This window comes from Salmo salar, chromosome ssa09, assembly GCF_905237065.1.
Source record: "Salmo salar chromosome ssa09, Ssal_v3.1, whole genome shotgun sequence".
NCBI classification, from domain to species: Eukaryota; Metazoa; Chordata; class Actinopteri; order Salmoniformes; family Salmonidae; genus Salmo; species Salmo salar.
The window spans coordinates 104,274,300-104,296,842 of NC_059450.1; the positions used below are offsets into that span (position 1 = coordinate 104,274,300).

Here is a 22,543-nt window from a genome sequence, read left to right on the forward strand (position 1 = left end):
TACAGTAGTTACATCAGCTATAGTCTGCTTGAGAGAGGAGACTCCTCTTGCCATTCACAGGGGCTTATCTGGTCTCGGGCTATAGATCAGTGACAGGGTTGATCTGTTAATGATGTTGAGAATACTCCTCTGCTACAGATGGCCCTGTGTGAGTGGTGTTGTCCTCAGATTGAGGGAGTTTTATGAATAGAGAAAATGTGAAAGAGTGTTGAAAAGAGTCAAGGAGAGAGCAAAATAAATCTACTCCAAGACTGGTGGTAAAGAGAGAGGGATGGATAGGAGAAAGGGGGCCACCTGGAGGGGGCTTCTCTTCCCTCACACATTTTCCTCATTGTGATCTTGACTTGGGGACGAGTGTTTATCTTATTCTGGCTGCTTTGATTTTCTTTATCTATGTGGCACACTCAGCTCCCACACCCCTGAAAGGCAGAGTCAACATCAGAACACATAATGGCTAAGATTGGGGGGGGTACTTGAGATAGAGGTAAACAACCTTGGTTGGCTAGAATAGATAACCAAACCCCTTATGGAGGCTTCAATGAGTCCAACTGTTCAGAGATGTTGTTTCTGATTCCAGCCATATTTGGAGTTGTTAGCACATGGAGAAACTGTATGCTAGTAACGTCGTAGCCTAGCCTAAGTTCATACAGCTGTAGGTTGATTGGTTCTCAAGTTATGAACTTGCTCTGTGTTAGCATAATTTTACTAGGATTTGTTTGTTGGCACCTCAACTAATTTTGAGTTGAAAGAGCTAAAAAGTTGTTGCAGGTTGGAGTTCCAGGGGGTCTGGCTCATCTTGCTATTTTGCCCATGAACAAGGTCAGGACCTAGGCTCTATGTCTGTCTACAGACCTGTGTTGTAACTGATAGCCTAAATGTCAGACATTGTTTTTTTCATCCTTCAAGTTCTCTGTGTTGAAAGGTGAAATATCATTTTATTGTGTGTTTTCTCTTAGCTGTCTGCTGTTCTGAGGTAGACCACTGATGGAGCAGCGGCCAATAGGCTCTGGGGACAGTCTACGTCATGTTTCCGTGTGTTTCCTCCTGGCCCTCTGCTGAGCCCCGTCGCCCTGTGGCCATGCCCCTCTGCCCACACACACTCACACACAGCCCCTGCTCTGCAGCGGCCCTGCCCCAACAATGAACCCTCACCCCCACCCTGTCCCAGACTACATGGAGTCCCTCATCGTGGTGACCGAGTACGAGCCCAAGGGGGGTGAGGAGGTGGAGGACATGGACAGCTCCGAGACCGGGCGCACCCCTCTTCAGAACCCCCTCCTGCGGCCAGCTGTCCCACGCTGTGGGCCGCCCCGTGGCCCTGTTCCCCATTCCCCAGGAGCACCGGGGAAGACTAAACCTGTCGGACAGGAAGCTGTCCCTGCAGGAGCGCTCCCAGACGGCCTCGTCTCCCTGCAGCTCCCCAGGGCTCAACGGCCGCTTCATCTACCCCTCGCTGCCCTACTCGCCCATCACCTCGCCCCACTCCTCCCCCGGCTGCCCCGTGAGGCCCACCGTGGAGTCTCACCGCGTCTCCATCACTGACCTGCAGGTAGGCTACGGCCTTTTACCCTCCCACTTGGTGTTTTTAATAAAAACACAATTTTTGTGTTAGCCAAATTCTATGAACACACATCAGCTGAACATGTGCATTTGTCCCCAGTGGTAAATGAAGCAGCATACTGATATAAAGGTTGAGTCTATGTGAAGGTAAGGTCCATGGTCTCATTAGATGCTAGCTCACTCCCCATTAGATCTCAGAAGCATAGTCCAGTAGACCCCATGTAGAGATGGGCTGTGTCCCAAATAGCACTCTATGGTCTCTAGCTAGGTTGTTACCCTGCTCATTGAACACTTCTACACTTGACTGGATATAAACTAGCAGATCCCATTACTGATGGTTTGTACAGACTTCAATTTTGAATGTTTAGTCATGCTGACTTTTGGTAGTTTGTTTTCCAAGGTTATCCATAATGAAGGTTGTGTTGGTAAGCACATTGCTTTTACATGGATTGTTGGTTCTGCTAATGCTATACTTAATGTGATGATTGTTGCAGACCAAGAAAAATGCATTAGTCAGCCAATTTTCTTTTTTTTCTCACTCTCTCAAAGGACTGTGTGCAGCTCAACCAGTACAAGCTCAAAGATGAAATCGGAAAGGTACTGTCGTTGCTCTTCAAAGCACTTCAGATTCAGATAAACTTTATTATACCACCAGGGGGAAATTCATTTGGTCATGTGCTTAAAAAGACGGTACATAAAACATGAAAACGCAGAAACTACACAATAGAATTCATTAAAATTGCCATACTGAAGCTACACATTTAAAGTGAAAGTGCAATATGCTGTATACTCACGGAACCAACAGACTATCTGTTGGTATTGGTCTTTTTGTATTTTATTAGGATCCCCATTAGCTATTGTAAAAGCAGTAGCTACTCTTCCTGGGGTCCACGCAAAACATGAAACATAATACAGAATGACATAATACAGAACATCAATAGACAAGAACACCTCAAGGACAGAACTACATAAAAAAAAAAAAAAAAAAAAAATGGCACACACAGCCTACATATCAATGCATACACACAAAAACTATCTAGGTCAAATAGGGGAAGGCGTTGTGCCGCGAGGTGTTGCTTTATCTGTTTTTTGAAACCATGTTTTTGTTTATTTGAGTAATATGAGATGGAATGAAATTCCATGCAATAAGGGCTCTATATAATACTGTACGCTTTCTTGAATTTGTTCTGGATTTGGGAACTGTGAAAAAGACCCCTGGTGGCATCTCTGGTGGGATAAGTGTGTGTGTCAGATCTGTGTGTAAGTTGACTATGCAAACAATTTGGGATTTTCAACACATTAATGTTTCTTATAAAAAGAAGTGATGCAGTCACTCTCTCCTCAACTCTTATCCAAGAGAGACTGGCATGCATAGTATTTATATCAGCCCTCTGATTACAATTAAGAGCAAAACGTGCCTCTGTTCTGGGCCAGCTGCAGCTTAACTAGGTATTTCCTTGTAGCACTGGACCACATGACTGGACAATAATCAAGATTAGACAAAACTAGAGCCTGCAGAACATGGTTTTTGGAGTGTGGTGTCAAAAAAGCAGAGCATCTCTTTATTATGGCCAGACCTCTCCCCATCTTTACAACCATTGAATCTATATGTTTTGACCATGACAGTTTACAATCTAAGGTAACACCAAGTAATTTAGTCTCCTCAACTTGTTCAACAGCCACACAATTCATTACCAGATTCAGCTGAGGTCTAGAATTTAAGGAATGATTTGTACAAAATACAATGCTCTTAGTTTTAGAGATGTTCAGGACCAATGTATTACTGGCCACCCATTCCAAAACAGACTGCAACTCTTTGTTAAGGGTTTCAGTGACTTCGTTAGCTGTGGTTGCTGATGCGTATATGGTTGAATCATCAGCATACATGGACACACATGCTTTGTTTAATGCCAGTGGCAAGTCATTGGTAAAAATAGAAATGAGTAGAGGGCCTAGAGATGTGCCCTGCGGTACACCACACTTTACATATTTGACATTAGAGAAGCTTCCATTAAAGAAAACCCTTTGAGTTCCATTAGATAGATTTGCTCTGAATCCACAATATGGCAGAGGTTGAAAAGCCGTAACACACATGTTTTTTTCAACAACAGGTTATGGTCAATAGTATCAAAGGCTGCACTGAAATCTAACAATACATCTCCCACAATCTTCTTACTATCAATTTCTTTCAACCAAGCATCAGTCATTTGTGTCAGTGCAGTACATGTTGAGTGCCCTTCTCTATAAGCATGTTAAAAGTCTGTTGTTAATTTGTTTACAGTGATATAACATTGTATTTGGTCAAACACAATTTTTTTCCAACAGTTTGCTAAGAGCTGGCAGCAAGCTTATAGGTCTGCTATTAGAACCAGTAAAGGCCGCTTTACCGCTCTTGGGGAACGGAGTTACTTTGGCTTCTCTCCAGGCCTGAGGACAAAGACATTCCTCTAGACTCAGATTAAAGATATGACAGATAGGATTGGCTATAGAGTCAGCTACCATCTTCAGTAGCTTTCCATCTAAGTTGTCAATGCCAGGAGGTTTGTCATTATTGATCGATAACAATCATTTTTCTGCCTCTCCCATACTAACTTTACAAAACTAAATCTTGCAATGCTTTTCTTGAATTTTTTTTATGCATGAATACAGTTGCTCACTGTTCGTTGTTGGCATTTCCTGCCTAAGTTGGCCCACTTTGCCAATGAAATAATCATTAAAATAATTGGCAACATCAAAACATTTTGTGATGAATAAGCCATCTGATTCAATGAAAGATGGAGTTGAATTTGTCTTTCTGCCCATAATTTCATTTAAAGTACTAAAGTTTTTTTCCATCATTCTTTATATACAAATATTTTTAACATCATCCATATAAGAGTCACAGCAAAATCTTTTGTATGATCTCGTATATACTATTTTAGGCCCAGCTGTTGGAACTTTGGCTTTCCTGGATTTAGCCACTATATTGTGATCACTGCATCCAATGGGTACGGATACAGCTTTAGAACAAAGTTCTACAGTAATAGTAAACATGTGATCGATACGTGTGGATGATCTTGTTCCTGTAGTGTTTGTGAACACCCTGGTAGGTTGATTAGTAACCTGAACCAGATTACAGGCACTGGTTACAGTAAGAAGCTTCCTCTTGAGCGGACAGCTTGATGAAAAAACAGTCAATATTCAGGCCCCCAAGAAAGTAGACCTCTCTGTTTACATCACATACTGTACAGTATCAAGAATTTCCCACATATTATTTAGATACTGACTGTTAGCACTTGGTGACCTATAGCAACACCCCAAAAGAAAAGGCTTTAGATGTGCCAAGTGAACCTGCAACCACAACACTTCAATACCACTTGACATAAGATCTTCTCTAAGTATTACATGGATATGGCTCTGAATATGTATGTATGTATGTATGTATGTATGTATGTATGTATGTATGTATGTATGTATGTATGTATACACAGCAACACCTCCCCCCATAAGCATTTCTGTCTCTTCTATAAATGTTATATCCTTGTATTGCTACTGCTGTATCATCAAATAAATTATACAAGTGAGTCTCAGAAATGGCTAATATATGAATGTTATCTGATGTTAGCAAGTTATTAATTTGATGAACCTTATTTCTAAGGCTACATATATTAATATGGGCTATTTTCAGCCCTTTCCTGGGTAGCTTATCAGATATAGACATAATACTGAAAAGAGCAAGCAAAGCAAGAGAAAAAATATACATTCAGAAGTCCATTAATCTCTGTGTGTGTGGGTGGGTGCGTGCACGTGCTGCGGGGTTGAAGCTACGAACCCATAGGCTTGGCTCTCTCATCCCTTCCAGGCTTCTGGGAGGGAGGGTGGACAATGAGCCTGTCGTAGCGGATGTAAGCAATGTCCCCATGCGCTCTGGCAGCTTTCATGGCTGGGATCAGTTCTTTCCTCTTCTGGTGCTCAGCTTCAGGATAGTCATTGAGGAAGATATGCATTCCTTTCAAGTTCTTGGCTCTTTCCAGAACAGCTACCTGTCCTTGAACCTCAGGAACTTGACCACTATCAGCCTGGGCTTTCACCTTGGCCGGTGGTATGTTTTCCAGTCCTGTGGGCGCGCTCCACCTTAAACGTCCTGTGGTCCATCTTCAATTTCTCAGAGATCATTTCCCCTCACTTTGTCCTCCGACGCCCTCCAGGTCTCGTGGAGATTCTGCAATTCCGTCCACAACCATGTTGTTCTGCCTTGATTGTCCCTCGAGATAAATCAGATTATCTGTCATTTTTATCATGGATTCACACACAGAACTGATGTCCTCTCTCAATGACTTTCAGATTACTGTCATCTTGCCGTTCTCCTGTTTCAACTCATCGAGCTGACCCTGGGAGAACTGCAAACTGATCTTAGTGGCTTTTGGAATAAGAGTCCCCATTTCTTTCCGTTTTGATTTTATTTTGAAGAAGTCCCCATTCCTCTATCTATTTCCCACTGCATGTTAAAAATATGGAGGATCATTAAGGGGGCAGTTGCCATCATTCTCAGTTCTCCTTGCCAGCCTTGTCCTCATTTCAAATTCCCTGAAAATCCATAGCCCAGGGAGAGTTAGAGGAGGATGAGAGGCTGGTATAAATAGCCCTAGTCTTCTGTCCTCTCCTTGAGTAGTGTGCATGGCACTGAGTGGGTCTGTTCTGTTCTGTGTGGAGTAGTAGACAATGGGAGCCTGTCAGGATGAAGTTGGAGAGAGTTGTGTCCTGCTATCACCTCATCTCTAGTCTGGGATGGGCTTCCTGCTGTAGCCCCAATCTGTTCTCCCAGCTGGGACCTGCACGTGTGTGTGAAGGAATCGACTTTCCAACTAATTTGACTAAGCTCTGTATATGTGTGTGGGTAGAGAAGCTTGATAGACAAACTAGATTGTGTTGCACAAATCTAAGCTGTGGGTGGGTAGATTTGAATTGGACTGTTGATTTTGAAGCTGCTCCTCATTGAGTACTCAGTCCATACATTTTACATTTTAGTAATTTAGCAGACACTCTTATCCAGAGCGACTTACAGTAGTGAATGCATACATTTAATTTAATTTCATGCATTTTTTTTTGTGCTGGCCTCCCGTGGGAATCGAACCCACAACCCTGGCGTTGCACACACCATGCTGGCGTTGCACACACCATGCTGGCGTTGCACACACCATGCTCTACCAACTGAGCCACATACATTTCCGATGGGTCAACTTGGGATAGCTATTCTGTGTGTGCGTGCATCCGTGTTTGTAGTTTTTATTTGTGTGGATGATTGACAGCTGCTGAATTTCACACTCTAACTGTTCTCCTGTTCTCTGACAAGGGCTCATATGGTGTTGTCAAGCTGGCCTACAATGAAGACGACAACACCTACTATGTGAGTCCTGCTGGCCACCATGCACACACACACACACTCTCTCGCACTGTCATCATTAGGACTGATCGCTATGAAGTGTTGTCACAATACCATTATCGCCATACTCAGAGGTATCATGGCAAAGAAACAAAACATGAAGCGGACCAAATTGTCTTGAGGAAAACAGCCCTAATGTTAGAAACAAGCAACCTTATGTTGTCACGCAGATCACATGTTTATTTTCCAAGCTATATTACACAATATGTTACATACAGTATTTTTTTTTTTTAAAGGACCAAAAGTTTAGTCTGCTTTGTGTTTACCTTTTGTCATGTAAAACCCGGTATTGTAGTATCGCGATACTGTTATCATGATAACCCTATCGCTATGAGGTGTGACAGTATGTGAAGCATAACAGAGGCAATTGGTTGTTCTGTAATTCTGTAATGTGTTTCTTGTATTGTGTAAAAGTAGGGTAATGTTTCACATCTACTCCTTCCTCTATCCAGAGAAGCATTTAACTACACTCCTTTTTACTGTACCTCTCTCCATACTTTGATATCAGACTTCTCTCCTCCCTCCCTCCCTCCCTCTCCTTCTCTCTCCTCCCCTCCTCCAGGCAATGAAAGTGCTGTCCAAGAAGAGGCTGATGAGGCAGGCAGGTTTCCCACGTAAGTACAGAGCCTAGGGCAGATAGTCAATCCATCAGGGAGTACATAGCCTAGTGCTTGGACGATTAACGCAAAATTACCGACATTGCCTTCCTCTTACCGAAGCATTTTCCGTACGTGAGTAATTTTCTGTGATTTTACTACACAACGTTCATGTACATTGTTCTAAAACCTATGCATTATGTTGATTCCTGCTTTGAAAGTATCTGCCTGGAAAGATGCAGAGCAGCAGGTGCAACCCAGGGTGTCAATAACACTTCGAAATTTGACGTTTAAGCAACTTAGAAATGTAACGTTTGGAGAAAGGTGGATAAACATCAGAATCGGAAGCCAAATTGGTAAAACCATGAGATCTTGTTGTACATCAAGTAGCCTAGGCCTAGCGCTGGAAAGTTTTTGTAGGACATTAGCCTACATTTACTGATAGATTCATTAATTAGCCTACATGGCTATATAGCAACAATATCATATGTAGAGTTAGCATTTGAGTTCCCACGTCCTCAAATGGTGAATAATATAGCCTATAGTGCAGTATGCACAAAGAGGTACCATAAGCCACCTCCAACGTAGTTTTAGAGAATTTGGCAGTACATCCAACCGGCCTCACAACCGCAGACCATGGGTAACCATGCCAGCCCAGGACCTCCACATCCGGCTTCTTCACCTGTGGGATCGTCTGAGACCAACGACCCTAGCACAAACTGTCAGAAACCTTCTCAGGGAAACTCATCTGTGTGTACATTGTCCTCACCAGGTTCTTGACCTGACTGCAGATCAGCGTCGTAAACTGACTTTACTGGGCAAATGCTCACCTTTGATGGCTACTGGCACGCTGGAGAAGTGTGCTCTTTACAGATTAATCCCAGTTTCAGCTGTACCGGGCAGATGGCAGACAACATGTATGGCATCGTGTGGGCAAGCGGTTTGCTGATGTGAACTTTGTGAACAAAGTACCCCATGATGGCGGTGGGGTTATGCTATGGGCAGGCATAAGATACGGACAACAAACACAATTGCATTTTATCTATGGCTATTTGAATGCACGTAGATAGTGTGACGAGATCCTGAGGCCCATTGTCGTGCCATTCATCCGCTGCCATCCCCTCATGTTTCAGCGTTATAATGCACGGCCCAAGTCGCAAGGATTTGTACACAATTCCTGGAAGCTGAAAATGGCCCAGTTCTTCCAAGACCTGCATACTCACCAGACATGTCACCCATTGAGCCCGTTTGGGATGCCCTGGATCGACGTGTATGACAGTGTGTTTCAGTTCCCGACAATATGCAGCAACTTCACACAGCCATTGAAGAGTGGTACAACATTACACAGGCCACAATCAACAGCCTGATCAAGTCTATGCGAAGATGTGACGCGCTGCATGAAGCAAATGGTGGTCACACCAGATACTGACTGGTTTTCTGATCTACGCCCACCTTTTTTTAAGGTGTCTGATGCATATCTGTGAAATCCATAAATTAGGGCCTAATGAATTTATTTAAATTGACTGATTTCGTTATATGAACTGTAATTGTAAAATCTTTGAAATTGTTTCATGTTGCGTTTTATATTTTGGTTCAGTGTAGTTACATTTATCACAATTTGACTTTTTGTCCATATCTCCCGGCTCTACTAGCTAGTACACTACTTTGGGATTCTGCTGCAGTAGGCCACTACACTCTCTTTGCTCCTGTCCACCTGCAGGGAGACCGCCCCCCGCGGGCGCCAAAGCAGCCCCTGAAGGCCCCCTCAGCCCAAAGGACCCCTGGAACGGGTCTACCAGGAGATTGCCATCCTGAAAAAGCTGGACCATCCCAATGTAGTGAAACTGGTAGAGGTGAGGCTCTTCAATTTGGATGGCGTTGGTCCTCTTAACTCAAGCTCTTTGTGTACTGTCAATACAGTATCATTGAGACTGCGTAGTCTGCACTGTCCTCGACCCTGTCAGTGATTGCAAGTTTACTTGTGTTTACCACAGACTGCTAGTAGTGTTCCTCTCACCTGCTTTCTTCTCCTGCCAGGTTCTGGATGACCCTGGTGAGGACCATCTGTACATGGGTAAGATTGGCCTGATTCTCTCTCTGCCTGGCAATCCGCATGCGCACACACACGTCCCACTCACGTCCTAATCAGACCTACACACAAGTTAAATTATTTCCCAAAGCTATTATAAATAGCGTTGTTGATGTTGTAGTAATGATGGCATCTTTGTTCTGTTCACAGTGTTTGAGCTAGTCAAACAGGGGTAAGTAAACATTTTTTTACTGTAATCATTACAAGCTGGAACAAGCCCATTCTCTGAAGCACTGACATAGGGCCCTATAAAATATATATATCTTTTTTTGCCTGATTCCCAAAATTCGGTTCTCTTTCCAGGTTTCAGTTTTTCCCAGTTTTCATGTTCAATATATTTAGTTGATTTCATGTTCAATACATTTAGTTGATTTCATGTTCAATACATTTAGTTGATTCTCTAGTATACTCAATAAATTTTTTTAACATTGTTGAATTCTGTTTAATGTCTGGATAGCATGATTCCGTCTGCGTTCTCTGCATCGCAGATTTTACAGTGCCCTACTGTAACGCTCTCTCTGTGTGTGTGTGTCTGTGTGTCTGTCTGTCTGTGGGTATATTTACTTGCGTAGGGCTGTGATGGAGGAGATGCCCACGGACAAGCCGCTGAATGAAGACCAGGCACGGTTCTACTTCCAAGATCTGCTCAGGGGGATTGAGTTCTGTGAGTGGGTTCTCTTCTCTAATCTCAGAACTGTCTGTTCTCTACCTCTCTTTAGACGCCCACTGCCTCCTTTCCCCGACGCACATCATCTCAGCGGCTTTTAGAGGCATTATTGTACTCAAACAGGACCTTATTCCCTATACAGTGCACTACTTTTGACCAGAGACTTTACATTACATTTTCTTTTGACCAGAGCTCTGGTCAAAGTAGTGCGCTATATAGGGAAAATTGGTCCGTTTGGGACGCACCCCAAGACTTACCACTAGCTCTAGTCTACCAGAGCAGTACAGACAGAGATGTGGAAGGAGGGAGATGCACTGTATGGGCACTAGAAGCAGCACTCAAAACCTCTCTCCCTTATACTACTTAGTCAACCTCCCTTCACTAACAGACAAGGTAAGAATCCTTATGTACCTGTATCATCAGGATGTATTATACTAAGGCATGTGTGTAACAGATTGAGATCGTACAAAAGAAATTCACTCATAGCTTGAAATGTTGCTAATTGCGGCATTAAATCAGATCCTTTTCAGTGGCGCAAATGGTTAGTATGCTGTCAAGCAGGTGTTCACAGGTGTTTGCGAGCAATGAGTACCTAGTTCGAGCCATGGACAAGGACAGTGAAGGAAGCGATACTGTTAGCAGCACAGTGACGCCGGTTACATGTGTTGTTGTGGTTTTCCAGTGCATTACCAGAGGATCATCCACCGGGACATCAAGCCCTCTAACCTCCTAGTTGGGGAGGACGGTCATATTAAGATCGCTGACTTTGGGGTCAGTAACCAGTTTGAGGGGGAAGACGCCCTACTGACAAGCACGGTGGGCACGCCCGCCTTCCTCGCCCCAGAGACCCTCTCCGAGACCAGGAAGAACTTCTCTGGCAAGGTGAATGTCACCCCTTGGAGGGCTCTTTGGAAATTAAATATTTTCCTCTGGAATTCCCATAGGGCAACTCGTATGGGACAATTGAATGATATGGGTTTAAGTCAATTTCTGTTTCTTCTTGTAGGCATTGGATATTTGGGCCATGGGAGTGACGCTCTATTGTTTCGTGTTTGGAGTGGTAAACCGCTAACCTCTTTCCTTAACTGTGATGCACATATAACCGCACAATCCACATCGTATAATGCAAGGTCAGGTTTAACACTGATACTGAACAGTTTAACGTTTACATTTTGATACATCATTGTTCACCTAACATGTTCACTTTTGCCAACTGAGTTGACTGTAATTTTACTAACATCAACAGTGTCCCTTTATGGATGAACGCATCCTTAGTCTTCATCAGAAGATCAAGACCCAGCCAGTGGAGCTGCCAGAGCAGTGAGTACTCCATTCAACTCTACTGGGAGTAATATGATCCATTCCAAATGGATGACCATAAGCATAAGTCTTCTTCTTGTTGTGGTCCTACAGTGCAGACATATCTGACGATCTGAAAGACCTGCTACTGAAGATGCTGGACAAGAATCCAGAGAGCAGGATATCAATACCACAGATTAAGGTTTGCTTCTTTGTGTGTGTGTGTGTGTGTGTGTGTGTGTGTGTGTGTGTGTGTGTGTGTGTGTGTGTGTGTGTGTGTGTGTGTGTGTGTGTGTGTGTTTGTGTGTGTGTGTCGAAGTAAGTAATCTCAAGCAATGTTTCAGAAATCCATTATTTTATTCTGGATGAATACATTTGTGTGTTTACATGATGTTGAGATTGTCTCTCTGCTCCTTCCAGGTGCACCCGTGGGTGACGAGGCACGGAGCGGAACCCCTCCCTCTGGAGGATGATAACTGCTGCATGCTGATTGAGGTGACCGAGGAGGAGGTGGAGAACTCTGTCAAACACATCCCCAGTCTGGCCACTGTGGTGAGTGGTGGGAGGAGGACACACACAGGTCACACTGCCCTGCCTTTAACACTGGATTAAACATGATAGCACTGGATTAATGGCTCAGAACTCACACCCAGGCTCCTTTTACAGCAGGGACTTTCTTACTGTCCTGGGACATGAGGTCATACTTTGCAGTTCACAAAAGATACCTTGTTACGAATGTTCATTTATTGGTTTAATATGTTAAATTTCCTTTCAGCTCTTTGATTATTTCATCTACCTTACTGTCATACAGTTTGGTAATTAAACGGTTGTGACCAAAGAAGTTATAGAGTAATTATGGCATGAGTGCAACTTGATATGAAGTGTTGCTAAATATCTAACTAATAAAATACTTTGTTTGAACTATAACCAAGAAAAGTGAAAGTAGGACTATGGACAATGAATGATCTGCTCATAGCCACCCTGTGACGTGTTTCATTCTTACCTCTATGGTATAGCCCTTTCGAAAAGCCCAGGACATAATACAGTCTGAAATCTGATGTTGTCCCCCTAAAAAACCACTGACACAATACAATATCACTCAGAGTAGAGGTCGACCGACTATGATTTTTCAACGCCGATACTGATTATTGGATGACCAAAAAAAGCCGATACTGATTAATCGTCCGAATTTTGTTTATTTTTTTTTTATTATTATTTTTGTTTATTTTAATTTTTTTTATTATTTATTTTTTTAAAGAGGAAAAAAAACATTTAAAAAAAGATATATATATATATATATATATATAATACATTTTACAAAAATACAATTAAATAAAATAAAAATATATATTTTTTTTTATATATTCTAATTTTTTTTTTAATGTATTTGTAATAATGACAATTACAACAATACTGAATGAACACTTATTTTAACTTAATATAATACATCAATAAAATCAACTTAGCCTCTAATAAATAATGAAACATGTTCAATTTGGTTTAAATAATGCAAAAACAAAGTGTTGGAGAAGAAAGTAAAAGTGCAATATGTGCCATGTAAAAAAGCTAACGTTTAAGTTCCTTGCTCAGAACATGAGAACATATGAAAGCTGGTGGTTCCTTTTAACATGAGTCTTCAATATTCCCAGGTAAGAAGTTTTAGGTTGTAGTTATTATAGGAATTCTAGGACTATTTCTCTCTCTACCATTTGTATTTCATATACCTTTTGACTATTGGATGTTCTTATAGGCACTTTAGTATTGCCAGTGTAACAGTCCCTCTCCTCGCCCCTACCTGGGCTCGAACCAGGAACACATCGACAACAGCCACCCTCGAAGCATCGTTACCCATCGCTCCACAAAAGCCCTTGCAGAGCAAGGGGAACAACTACTCCAAGTCTCAGAGCGAGTGACGTTTGAAACGCTATTAGTGCGCGGCTTGAAGTCATAAACAGCTCAATGCTTGAAGCACAGCGAAGAGCTGCTGGCAAACGCACAAAAGTGCTGTTTGAATGAATGCTTACGAGCCTGCTGCTGCCTACCATCCCCCAGTCAGACTGCTATATCAAATCATAGACTTAATTATAATATAATAACACACAGAAATACGAGCCTTTGGTCATTAATATGGTTGAATCCGGAAGCTATCATTTAAAAAAAAAAATTATTCTTTCAGTGAAATACGGAACCGTTCCTTATTTTATCTAACGGATGGCATCCCTAAGTCTAAATATTGCTGTTACATTGTACAACCTTCAATGTTATGTCATAATTATGTACAATTCTGGCAAATTAATTACGGTCTTTGTTAGGAATAAATGGACTTCACACAGTTCGCAACGAGCCAGGCGGCCCAAACTGCTGTATATACCGTGACTGCTTGCACGGAACGCAAGAGAAGTGACACGTCACTTCCCTAGTTATAAGAAATTCATGTTAGCAGGCAATATTAACTAAATATGCAGGTTTAAAAAATATATACTTGTGTATTGATTTTAAAGAAAGCATTGATGTTTATGGTTAGGTACACATTGGTGCAACGACAGTGCTTTTTTCACAAATGCGCTTGTTAAATCAGCACCTTTATGGCGAAGTAGGCTGTGATTCGATGAGAAATTAACAGGCACCGCATCGATTTAAATGCAACGCTTGATAAACTAGTAATATCATCAACCATGTGTAGTTAACTAGTGATTATGTTAAGATTTGATTGTTTTTTTTATAAGATAAGTTTAATGCTAGCTAGCAACTTACCTTGGCTTCTTGCTACCCTCGCGTAACAGGTAGTCAGCCTGCCACGCAGGCTCCTCGTGGAGTGCAATGTAAGGCAGGTGGTTAGAGCGTTGGACTAGTAACCGGAAGGTTGCAAAAACGAATCCCAGAGCTGACGTATAAATCTGTCGTTCTGCCCCTGAACAATGCAGTTAACCCACCGTTCCTAGGCCGTCATTGAAAATAAGAATGTGTTCTTAACTGACTTGTCTAGTTAAATAAAGGTGTAAAAAAAACCCGGCCACAATCGGTGTCCAAAAATACCGATTACCGATTGTTATGAGAACTTGAAATCGGCCCTAATTAATCAGCCATTCCGATTAATCGGTCGATCTCTAACTCAGAGTTGTGTGGTCAGATCACTGATGTCTGTGTCTGTAGATCCTGGTGAGGACCATGCTGAGGAAGCGCTCCTTTGGGAACCCCTTTGACTGGGGCCGTCAGAGGACCGAGGACAGAATCACCAGTCTGTCTGCACCGGGACACATGCTCACGTAAGTCCCCCTCTTAGGCCTTTTACACTGCTCTCTAGTCAGTGGATGAAAAGTATTTTATAAGCAGTTAGGGTTGCAAAATTTCGTTAACTTTACCCAAATTCCCCGTTTTTCCAGAAATCATGGTTGGAGGATTCTGGATTTTCTGCTTTTTCTGGAAAATCTGGGAATTTGGGGAAAGTTACCAGAATTTTGCAACTCTAAAAGCAGCAGGGTTGGGGGCAATTCCATTTCAATCCTGTCTATTCAGGAAGTAAACCAAATTCCAATTCCAAGTGTTCCTCACTGAAAAGCATTGAAGAGAATTGGAATTTCAATGTACTTCTTGAATGGACTGGAATTGAAAATGAATTCCCCCTAACTCTAAAAAAGCAGTTGATGGTTTTTAACAATTGTCATGTAGCTTCATATAACTCTGGAGAAGCTCTGCTAGGGACTTTTTTGTACATGGGCAACATTCCTAACTAATCTGATCTTGCAAAATGATGCTCCTTTTTATTCTTATTCAATAGAAGTAGGATGTCACATAGAGGGTTAAGATTTCTTCTCTCCCTGCGCGACCAATGATATGCTTGCCGGCACTTGCTGTGGCAGCCTTTTAATCTGTCTCCCCCTCTCCTGCCCACCAGCAAAGGGAGAGCGGGCAATGTGAGATACTGCTACATTCATAGTAACCAAAGAAGGTAAAGGACTATGGGCCTGCCACGGCCTTGCCTGCCTATCTATCTCAGTACTATTTAAGTGATATGAAACACACTTAAGTCCATAGGCATGAATGGTGTTAGTTTGTCAAGTGCTCCTGTGTAACAGTTTAACATGGAGTCAATTAAATAATTATAGCCAATACACAGGGGTACTTGAAGCCATGTCTGGGAACCTGTTGCTGATCCCCAACTGCACTAGTATCTGTTATGAAGTGGGGTTGCCTACTACCGAGTGCAAATGTAGGTGTTTTTGGCCAAGTGTGTACTGTACAGCAATGAGCACAAACCGTCAACTTAGAATCTCATTGTCTAAACTCTGATTGTAATGAACTTCATAACATGATCAAGGTCAACCAGCCTGACTGAATCCTTGGCCAAGCACTACAGAATTGTAGCCTAAACACTTTGCCTGTGAAAACCTTGAATTAAATTTGACCAAAGTATCTGGTAAAAATAAAAATACATGGGTTACTGATTCCTCTGCATGCAGCACAACAATACCCTCCTCCCTCGCCCAAGGACATACCAGTGAACTATTTTCATGTTTTTGTTTTGTGTGTGTCTGACCTGAATGTTCAACTAACAGCTTGCTAAGTTCCCTCTGCTTGCTCTCTCCAGTTATGTAACAAGTAAATGGTTCCACTGAGTTTCCCAGCTAAACTGAGGTTAACTAACCATCTCTGCAGTGATAGAATTGACACAGGTACTTAGCACTGATGGCTGTATTGAATTCTGATCCTCTGATCTGTTTCCTAGGAAACAAGAGAGCATGGAGGGCATGAGAAGTATGGACCTGCCCTTCGTGGGAGAAGATGAGGCTCTTTCCTGATGCTGTGTGGTTTTTAAGCGCGAGGGTTGGGGCATGCTAACGACTCGACTTGCAGTCCGCCCTCAAGCCCACCCTTCACTCACTGCTTTATCTTGTGGCGGACATCAATGTTTTTTTTTTTAGGTGGACGGGACTGTTGGAAGAGCTCCAGGACTTGTATAGAGATGTGACTGGAGCCTGGACACCCTTCTGGGGGAAGCTCCCTCATTGTCACTCACTAACCCCTTGTCTGTAATGCATGCTCATGTTTCTAGTCATAGCATGCTCTGTCTCAGGCTTCTGATGTACAGGTCTGTTAGCCTAGGTACCTGTGTTTCTCCACCATTTGAAAAGGCTCTCACGTTTACTGCAGGGGTATGGGGGCGGGAGGGAGGGAGGGGGTGTTTGTGGATGGGTGTACATTTCAAAGGATGACTCCTGGCCCCCACATTTCAGCAGAGCAGAGTACTTGACTATTTATGGTTGTCTGTACCACTCATCAATGTGGACAGTTTAGGAACATTCATGTTTTCAGTGGAAACCTGTATAGGAGAGGTTTATTCATAGTATGGATTTGTGTCTGATTTCTCAATGCAAACATTGTAGAAGCGACATAAGTTGCACATTAATAGAATTAGTTGTTGCTGCACAATCTATTTGTTTTATTAATTAAGTCCTCACTAATGATTCATTGTAAAATGTCTCCCAGTTACTACAACTGGTAAAGAGCTTTTGAAAACCTAATGAAACTAAATGTTTCTAATATATGTGTTTAGCAAAGGGGATGATAGTGTTGAAGCTGAAATCGAAATCACGTTTGTTTCTTTTTATATGCTAATAGATTTACAGATCTCATTTTCAGAACACCAAAAATAAAATGGTTATCATATTTTGTAAAGTAATAGCATTCATAGAGAAACAAACCCCCATTAAACAAGTGCATTGCAATGTCATTGTGAAATTGTATCAGTTACTGGCTCTTACAAATTAATTTTAATACCAAGCATAAAGCCTAGTGCGGCTACAGACCTCTTGTACAATCTATGCATGACATATCTCTTATGGAAATGCTGGAATTAGTTTGACATGGATAAAGATGTCATCAGATATGGTAAGATACAAACGAGATGGTAGAACTTCGACATTGCCAGTAGAGTGCAATCTTTTTAAATTCTCCGCTTTTTCTACATTTTTAGATGAGACCAAAGCGGTTGAATAATCTCCCCAGTTCTCTAGTGGCATGTGTTTTTAACCTCGCCCTTTTTACATATAGTTAGACAATGTTGGTGTACAGATCACTTCAGTCACTGAAGATGTTTATGATTCCATAAGATATTATTGAAACAACATTAATTCAACAATGAATGCTTCCACATAGTGATTATTTCAGCACCAAAGTGTCATTTTCTTGCATGTCACTGCTGTATGTGAAAACACTGAATTGTATGTTGTGTTTTTTAAGACTTACTATGCACTCTGTTGCAATGCTGGACCCTCTCAGTCAGCCTGTCATGTATGCTGTGTTGTTAGATGGTATCTGAGTGAGGAGGTCTCTGTATAGCTGACCACTTACAGTGTCTTCAGAAAGTATTCATACCTCTTGACTTGTTCCACATTTTGTTGTGTTACAGCTGGAATTAAAAATGAATTAAATAGTATTTTTTCTCACCCATTTACACACAAAATGTAAGCAAATGTATTGAAAATGAAGTACAGAAATAGCTCATTAACATAAGTATTCACACCCTTCAGTCAATGCATGTTAGAATCACCTTTGGCAGTGATTATGACTGAGTCTTTCTGGGTAAGCATCTAAGCTTTGCACACCTGGATTGTAATATTGGCCCATTATTCTTTACAAAAATGTTCAAGCTCTTTCGTATTTGTTGTTGATCATTGCTAGACAACCATTTTCATGTTTTACCATAGATTTTCAAGCAGGTTTAAGTCACAACTGTAAAAATTCACTGTCTTCTTGATAAGCAGCTCCAGTGTAGATTTGGCCTTGTGTTTTAGGTTATTGACCTACTGAAAGGTGAATTCATCTCCCTGTGTCTGGTGGAAAGCAGACTGAACCAGGTTTTCCTCTAGGATTTTGCCTGTGCTTAGCTCCATTTCATTTCTTTTTTATGCTGAAAAACTCCCGCCCTTAACGATTACAAGCATACCCATAACATAATGCAGCCACCACTATGTTTGAAAATATGGAGAGTGGTACTCAGTAATATTTTGTATTGTATTTGCCCAAAACATAACACTGTATTCAAGGCAAAAATGTAATTGCTTTGCAAATGTTTTGCAGTATAACTTTAGTGCCTTGTTGCAAACAGGATGCATGTTTTGGAATGTTTTTTATTCTGTACAGGCTTCCTTCTTTTCACTCTGTCAATTAGGTTAGTATTGTGGAGTAACTACTATGTTGTTGATCCATCCTCCGTTTTCTCCTATCACAGCCATTAAACTCTGTTTTAAAGTCACCATTGGTCTCATGGTGAAATCCCTGAGCAATTTCCTTCCCATCCTGCAACTGAGTTAGGAAGGACACCTGTATCTTTGTGGTGACTGGGTGTATGGATACACCATCTAAAGTGTAATTAATAACTTCACCATGCTCAAAGGGATATTCAATGTTTGCTTTTTTTTTTTTTTTTACCCATCTACCAATAGGTGCTCTTTACAAGGCATTGCAAAATCTCCCTGTTCTTTGTGGTTGAATTTGTGTTTGAAATTCACAGCTTGACTGAGTGACCTTACAGATAATTGTATGTGTGGGGTATAGAGATTAGGTAGTTATTAAAAATCATGTTAAACACTATTATTACACACAGTATGACCTTAACAAAGGGGTTGAATACTTATTGACTCAACATTTCAGCTTTTCATTTTAAATGTATTTGTAAACATTTTTAAAAACATAATTCCACATTGAGATTATGGGTTATTGGGTTTAGGCCAGTGACCAAAAATCGCAATTTAATCTGTTTTAAGTTCAATCTGTAACACAACAAAATGTAGAAAAAGTAAAGGGGTGTGAATACTTTCTGAAGGAACTGTAGTATAAAAGTACCTGTTTGTGAGATAGTGATCTAACCATCTTGTCAAATGTTCAGGGGGGGGCTTTTGAAAAGAATCTAACATTTAAATTATGGATAAGATACTGATGAATATTACGAGATCAGTCTCCCCCCCCAAAAAATCGAAATATTCTAATTCTGGATAAACACACTCATGATTCACAATCAGGGGCGCAACTTTGGTTTTAGAAGTGGGGGTTACATAACTTTTCATTTTTTTTTAAATCCAGGGATAAACACTCCAAACGGTCTACCCAACTGCTCGGAGGCATCCGCATGGTCCTAAAGCACAGCACACTGCACCGTTGCCTCGTTTTGTATCACATTCTAATGATAAAACTGTGGGGGGACAAAAATGCAAATTCAGAATGTGGGACTTGTCCCAGTGAAGGTTGTGCCCCTGCTCACAATTAAAAGGCTACATCAGTTGAAGTGTTCTCTTTTCTCTTTGTGTCAAAATGTATAGTAAAAAATATGTTCTGATATAACCCACCATCATGGGTTTAAGTTAAACTGTTAAAAATGTCAAACACAAACCATATTTTATCACCCCTCCACATGAAAGTGCTCCCTTCTAAGAACAACATATCGAAGAAGAGGTTGGGTTTGACTACAGGGTTAAATTAAGTTCTACCCCCAGAATGCTGTATGATATTTGTATTAATACATATATTTCATCTTTGCTTTTTGTTTCATCACAATCTGTGCCCGATCTTATAGAAAGGTCTAGGATTACCTTTACTGTCCATATCACACAATGTACTATGGTATAATGTCATCCATTGTAGTGAGACGTTGGGGCCTCTACCCAAATGCATGCCAACATACTGTAAACATACCATTGAATTGTCATAGCATGACAGAGCTCACAAAACGGGAGCTCATAATGAACTATTCTATTCATATTGCATCCAGTTCTTTATTTGAATAAATTACAGTTGCCTTTCTGCAATGTGTGTCCTGTCTCTGTCACATTATTGTTGAGTTTTTTTTGCAGAATCGTATTGTGCACTTGTTTTTTCGGGCCATCATAGGTGTAATGCCCAATGATGTGTATACATTGGTAATGGCCAAATTTTATGAAGCTACATCAACTTTTACTTTACACAAAAATGACCACCAGAGTGCATCCTATCCCATTTCATGATACAGGATGCACTCTGCACATTCACTGCCTTGGTAAAAAAAAATGCCTATAGCTGAATAATACTTCTTATTAATCAAGATAAGCCTAATAGGTGAATGTATTATCAGATTTGTACAAACCAGCTTCAAGCAAACTTGTTGAATGTCTATGGTAAATGTATTTCATGTAGGGAATAGGGATTTTCGTGTTCTTTAATAAATTAAGAGTCGTTAATTTATTATAATATGATATTCAGATCAACATTTTGGGAGGACATCTAGACTTGCTATACATACGTGAAAATGTTAAGAGAACAAACGGTTCTTCAGAATATGAACGTTTCTCATTGCGACAGTGGCAGCTGTCTGTGTTGTGGTTGGTGTGGTGTGTGGGAGGGAAAGAGAGCCACTAGGCAACACTTTCATCGGTCTCACTTTTTACGGAGTGACAGGATGAAGCGCAGTGAGCCCTGTAATTGCAGGGTGTTCCCAAGGCAACAGATAAGGCATGCATTTCGTCATCCTGTTTGGGTTCAGTTTCTGAAAAACAACTGAGACTGACGGTGACAGATTGAGACTGACGCATTGATTGCTCTGTTTGGTCGAGACCTGCATGAACGCAGTAACATTTAAAGTGTTGCGGCGCTCGCGCCATTCTAGTCATTGCATCTTCTATGGGAAATATATATTTTAATCTATTACGCAGCCGAGGAAGTTCATTGAAGAAAACGCTTGTCTACACAACAGGTTGCCGCAGTAAGTAGCATATACATGTAAAACTTGACAGTGGCTATTTTGTAGCCATCAATTAAAGCCTATAGTTTACAAAGTTTACAAATATCACCTGATAACATGGTTTGTTTTACGCTTTGAACGCACGCACACTTGCAACTTTTTATCTTTTAGCTCAGTTCCAATATATTTCCCCCGCTGCTATGCTTTCACAGTAGCCGACGTCCAAATGGGAATCGTGTGAAGAATTTACTTGTGATTGAACATACAAGACACAAACTAGGATACACCTCGGAATGATAGGTGAACTTTAGAATGATATCATATCCCAATAAAATTAGAAATCTTATGCAGCATCATGCAACAGTTTATTATATCCTTGGCATACACTTACACATCCTAAAATATAATACATTTTTTTTAATGCAAGTAGGGCTTAATAACTAGTCTGAACCTTAAAATACCTGTAACTTGATCATACATGAGTAAGTGCCAGTGGCGGTTGGTGCCGTTTAAGGTAAAGGAGGATGACACTTTTTTTTTATGAACATGGCCTTATTTCTATTACAGCATATTGGATGACTGTCATTCATATGCCTTACAAAAAAAGATTGCAGTCAGAATGCAATATTACTACAGTTAGAGTGCAGTTTAACTGCAGTATTCTGCAAATACTGTGTCCAAAATATAACCTTTTTTTAATTGCAGTAATTTTGCATTGTAACTGCAGTTACAGTGCAGTTCAACTGCATTACACTGCAGTTATTCTGCAGTCATTCTGCAATTACTGTGTCCAAAATACCACAGTTGACTGAAGTTACTGCAGTTTCAAAACGGCAATCTTTTTTTGTAAGGGACTCCATTCACCCAGCTCAATGTAACATCGATAGGTTTAGGCTACTACATGATACTATAATTTTCCCTGTACCCACTGAGGTTGCTATAACCTAGCCTATGAATGAAAGTTTACAACGTAACTTTTTTTTTACAACAACAGGTCAAGAGATTTGAGTAATCAAGGTGACAGACAGTGACACATTCAATACCGCTTTGCACACACTTTCTTGCATCTCTAGCTGATCTAGGGTGTAATCATTACTCCAACAGCTTCAAACAAGAGTTTCTATTGGACAAATTCAGGTATGTTTATCCCCGTTTCGTTCAGTTGGTTTTGGTTGAAGAAACTTTTTTTTTCAGCAGA

The 22,543-nt window shown here is 41.1% G+C and overlaps 2 protein-coding genes across 3 annotated transcripts in view; both read left to right on the plus strand.

The window, feature by feature from the left end:
• The first annotated feature begins 1,140 nt into the window (after positions 1–1,140).
• On the plus strand, positions 1,141–18,069 carry LOC123724074 (calcium/calmodulin-dependent protein kinase kinase 2-like). The gene is given in 18 exon segments (XM_045686989.1): positions 1,141–1,199; positions 1,249–1,549; positions 2,110–2,157; positions 6,893–6,946; positions 7,545–7,596; positions 9,299–9,337; positions 9,340–9,431; positions 9,616–9,652; positions 9,818–9,839; positions 10,240–10,331; positions 11,017–11,216; positions 11,341–11,394; positions 11,581–11,654; positions 11,748–11,835; positions 12,054–12,185; positions 14,787–14,899; positions 15,529–15,582; positions 16,360–18,069. Coding segments are annotated over 18 exon segments (1,584 nt in total). The 3' UTR covers positions 16,433–18,069.
• A 2,971-nt stretch (positions 18,070–21,040) lies between these two features.
• Positions 21,041–22,543, plus strand: part of LOC106566205 (dual specificity testis-specific protein kinase 2) — a 28,974-nt gene continuing 27,471 nt past the window's right edge. The window contains exon 1 of one of the 2 annotated variants that reach the window (XM_014134079.2): positions 21,041–21,366. In XM_014134079.2, coding sequence (XP_013989554.1) covers positions 21,285–21,366 — 82 coding nt within the window. In that variant the 5' untranslated portion in view covers positions 21,041–21,284. The remainder of the gene's footprint in view (positions 21,367–22,543) is intronic. The other variant, XM_014134109.2, reaches the window with a different exon arrangement.